General features: G+C 34.0%; 1 protein-coding gene across 1 annotated transcript; it reads left to right on the forward strand.

Moving 5' to 3' along the window:
* Positions 1–2,421: 2,421 nt before the first annotated feature.
* On the forward strand, positions 2,422–4,137 carry LOC107822767 (transcription factor FER-LIKE IRON DEFICIENCY-INDUCED TRANSCRIPTION FACTOR-like). The gene is made up of 4 exons (XM_016649336.2): positions 2,422–3,013; positions 3,213–3,401; positions 3,489–3,662; positions 3,780–4,137. Exons 1-4 carry the CDS (start codon positions 2,498–2,500, stop codon positions 3,882–3,884), a joined length of 984 nt encoding a protein of 327 aa, XP_016504822.2. The 5' UTR covers positions 2,422–2,497; the 3' UTR covers positions 3,885–4,137.
* Positions 4,138–4,348: the final 211 nt, after the last annotated feature.

Raw genomic sequence — 4,348 nt, forward strand, 5'->3', positions numbered from 1 at the left:
GGCTCACAAGATGCCAAGTGATTAGGGTTCGTGATTTGGAACCCATGATTTGTGATTACGAGGTGTGGTACCTCGGAGAAATTCCTGTATAAACCTTATGTAAAAGAGGTTGTTTCATTGGGTTGTTAATTATTTTACCTTACTTGGTTTCACCGGACTTTAACTGCATTCCGCTTACTTTACGGTGTTATTACCTATTGCTCCTTGTTGTTTCTAGTTCTTAATGCCAGTATTGTAATATTATTCTTACCATGTTTAGCTTTATATTGTTCCTTGTTAGTTTTATATTCATACTTGTACAGGTTATTATGTCTAGTAGGTGTCTTGAGTGTTCCTCGTCACTACTCCACCGAGGTTATAGCCTGTTTGGCCAAGCTTCTCAAGAGGCCAAAAGTGATTTTTTCTTCTCAAAAGCACTTTTTTTCCTAACTTCAGGTATTTGGCCAAGCTTTTTTGGGGGGAAAAAGTACTTTTGGGAAGAAGCCGAAGTAGTTTCTTAGAATCAGAAAAAGTAGCTTCTTCCCAAAAGCAAAAGCAGAAGCAATTTTGATTTTTCTTCTTACCAAAAATACCCTTAACAAAATATAGTATATACAAAATAACCGTTAAACCTAATACTTAGGATATTAATGTATAAATATTTTTTTTTATTTTTAGGATATCTTTCTAATATATAGTGACTTTAAGGGTAAATGCTTTTATATTTGTTGAATGATTTTTAATATATTTAACTTATATTAAAAGAATTAAGTACTTTAAAATTTTATTTTCATATTTTACTTAAATAAAATAAAAAGATTTAATTATTGTATGTAATAATAAATTTTTAAGATTATTTATTTACTTATAATATTAACTATTAAGTAAATCTATTCATGTCCTTATTCGTAATTTGATACTTAAAAATACTTTCTGAAAAGCTTGGCTAAACACAAATTATTGTTCAAAATGCTTTTCAGAGTGATTAGCCAAACACAAAATGCTTCTCTCCATAAGTACTTTTTTAAAAGCACTTCTCAAAATAAGCTGATTTCTCTAGCTTGGCCAAACAGGCTATTAGTTTTGATACTTACTGGTTACCACTGTGGTGTACTCATGCTACACTTGCTGCATATTTTTGTGCAGATCGAGGTACCTCGGATCATGTTGATCATTAGTTAGCTGATCGAGTATTGCTGTGGAGACTCAAGGTATACCTGCCGTCGCGTTCGCATGCCTCAGAGTCAATTTCTGAAGTTTACTTTGTACTGTTTATTTCTATTCTGGAATAGTTGCACTTAGAGATTTTCGAGTGAACTCATTAGAGCTTATAACTTGTACTACCGGTTTTGGGATGTTGTATATCTATTTTGGGTTCTTGGCTTTGTGTATAAGTTACTGGTTCATATTTAACAGTTAATTGGTTTAGATCTGTTGTTAATTCAGTATATGGTAGGCTTACCTAGTCTTAGAGACTAGGTGCCGTCACGACTTCTAAGGAAGGATTTTGGATCGTGACAAAATGATTTTATATAAATTGAGATGGGGATAGTACAAAAATTAAAAGCATAAAACTTAAATGATCATGAATATAAGTAAACTAATTTGAGACATACAGACATATCAATTTGGCATGTTAAGTCACTAACCCCTTCCTTATGTTAAGTTTAATATCATGTCGATTTCAAAGAGAAAGTTAGTGATTGTGACCTTAGCATAAAAGTAGTCTATGTAAAGTTTAAACTTCTTCTGGATGGATTTGCAAAGTGAGTAGTGACCAGTGAGTACATTAAATCATATATTCAAATTAAACAAAAAATAGCAGCGGAATCTTGTCTTAAATACAGTTCAAGTAAAGTTCGATCATGATGTCCTCTCTTTTGTCACTAATACCAAAAACACAATATGTACGTGGTTCCACTTCATTTATATGCGTAAAGCATGTCTCCTTCTTAAATATGTCATGTCGATTTCATTGAAGATTAGTAATTGTGACCGTATCGTAAAATACTTTGATGCAGTTGCAAAGTGAGAGCAATGAGTATATTAAATCATGCCCTATAATTACTAGTTATTTTATGAAGGCACAAATAAAAATTCTTAAAGCATCTTTACTTAAATATAAGTAAAATAATGTCATGACGTCCTTTCTTTCATCACCATTGCTAAACAAAAAATGGCAGTAGTAAGTACCTGGTGCAGCTTTATCTGATATTTCAATTCAATATTTCTTAAGAAGAATCTAATGTCATCACTTCACTAACGAATAATGATATAAAACTAGGTCACGGTGAACATGAAAACACCATCTCCACCATTTGTCAACTACTTTAGGGTTTTAATTATATTAGTTCTAACTTCACCAGTAACTATTTCGATTCCTTTCACGCGTTCTAATAAATATATAAATAAATAAGATACTTCTTTCCGTCGTCTATAAATTCTCTGCAAACCTCTCACCATCAACCCATCTCGCTGAAACAGTAAAAGAGAGGAAACATTAAATAGCAAAAGAAAAATGGAGAGTGCTAATGCATATTCAACATTGCCAATGGAAAATGTTAACGATGTTGGGCTTATTAATTTCATGGACGAGGCTAACTTTGAACAATTTATTGAGCTCATTAAGGGTGAAACTGCTGACCCTATTGTGAAGTTTTGCCCCAACTATGACTGTGAACACATTACAGGTTGTTTTCCTTCGACTGATGTCCAATTTGAGCCAACACCAATGGATATCTTTGATTGGAATGCTACAAACATATCTAATCCTATTTCACTTTTTTCTTCCCTCCCCGGAAAAATGAAGCTCCGGGAAGAAGAAGAGGAGGAGGAGGAGGAGGACGACGACAATGATTACGAGGAATCTTCTGGGACAACAACTACCACCACCATGACTATGTTGCCGGCAACGCCAACAAAGAAGAGCACGAGGACTGACCGATCAAGAACTTTAATTTCCGAGCGAAAAAGAAGAGGAAGAATGAAGGAGAAGCTTTATGCCTTGCGTTCTTTAGTTCCTAATATAACAAAGGTAAGAAATTGGAACGCTGTATGCTTGAAGAATTTAACTTATATACTGATAAAATGAAAATTTTGCACTATCCGTACATCCCGAAAAGGTAAATTACTATAATGAGAACTTATTTGAGGTCACGGCCCTTGTTCTCATTTAACCTTTTCTTTTTTTGGTTAAACCTAGTTCTGAGTGAAGAGAATGTTTCTCTCTGCAGATGGATAAAGCCTCCATAATAGGAGATGCAATACTATATGTACAAGGACTGCAAACGCAAGCAAAGTTACTAAAGGCAGAAATAGCAGGTCTTGAGTCTTCCTCAAATGAAATGAACAATAATCCATTTCAGAATACCAAGCAAATGAAATTGATGACTCATTATCCGGCAATCAAGAGGATATCGAAGGTCTGTTTTTACTATAACCAAATGCTACGCAAAATAGCATTAGAATCTAAAGCAAAATGCTAGTAATAACATGCTAAACTAATGCAGATGGACATTTTTCAAGTAGAAGAAAGAAGCTTTTACGTGAGATTAGTATGCAACAAAGGGCGACAAGTTGCTGGTTCTCTTTTCAAAGCTCTTGAGTCTCTTTCTGGATTCAATGTTCAAAGCTCCAACTTGGCTACATCTGCCGATGATTATATTTTGACGTTCACTCTTAATGTAAGTTTACATATAATTAATTAATTCCCTAACAAAACCTATGAATTAACAATCAATTCATTTTCTCGCATATGGGCAATATTAATTTTTTGCTTTTTTGTGTAAATGAATAAACAGGTGAGCGAATGTGAGGTAGACATGAACTTGGCCAATTTGAAGCTATGGATAGCTAGTGCTTTTCTTAATCAAGGGTTTGACTTCGAGACATTACCATTGGCCTAACGTTTCATTATTGTAATTTTGCAGAGTTTTTAACCTGTCAAAGAATGAGACACGTATTTGTAACTTTTGAATATTTAGAGACACGTATTCTAAAAGAGTAAAGTTTGTCAAATTGCAATGGCGCGCATCGCACTGTGTACATGTGACCGATCTAATTGTTTATTACGGTTGACTTTGTTACTACTACTTTTTGGAATCGAAAACAGTCAGGGCAGTACTTGATTGCTCGAAGATCGACCCATACAGCCATCAAAAACATTGCAGTGAAATTTTGCACATGCTATTTATTTGCGATTTTGTTTAATATTTGTTTTTTGTATACATCCCCGCAGGAGGGGAAAAGGGTAAAGGGAAGCTACGTTACCGATGTGGGACAAACCCTCTATAATAGTTAGAATATGATTATGAAAGACATGTTTATCGTCGATAGAAAGTGTGGTGTTTATACAGGTACAAGCATAGAT

Source organism: Nicotiana tabacum, chromosome 17, assembly GCF_000715075.1.
Source record: "Nicotiana tabacum cultivar K326 chromosome 17, ASM71507v2, whole genome shotgun sequence".
Taxonomy (NCBI): Eukaryota; Viridiplantae; Streptophyta; class Magnoliopsida; order Solanales; family Solanaceae; genus Nicotiana; species Nicotiana tabacum.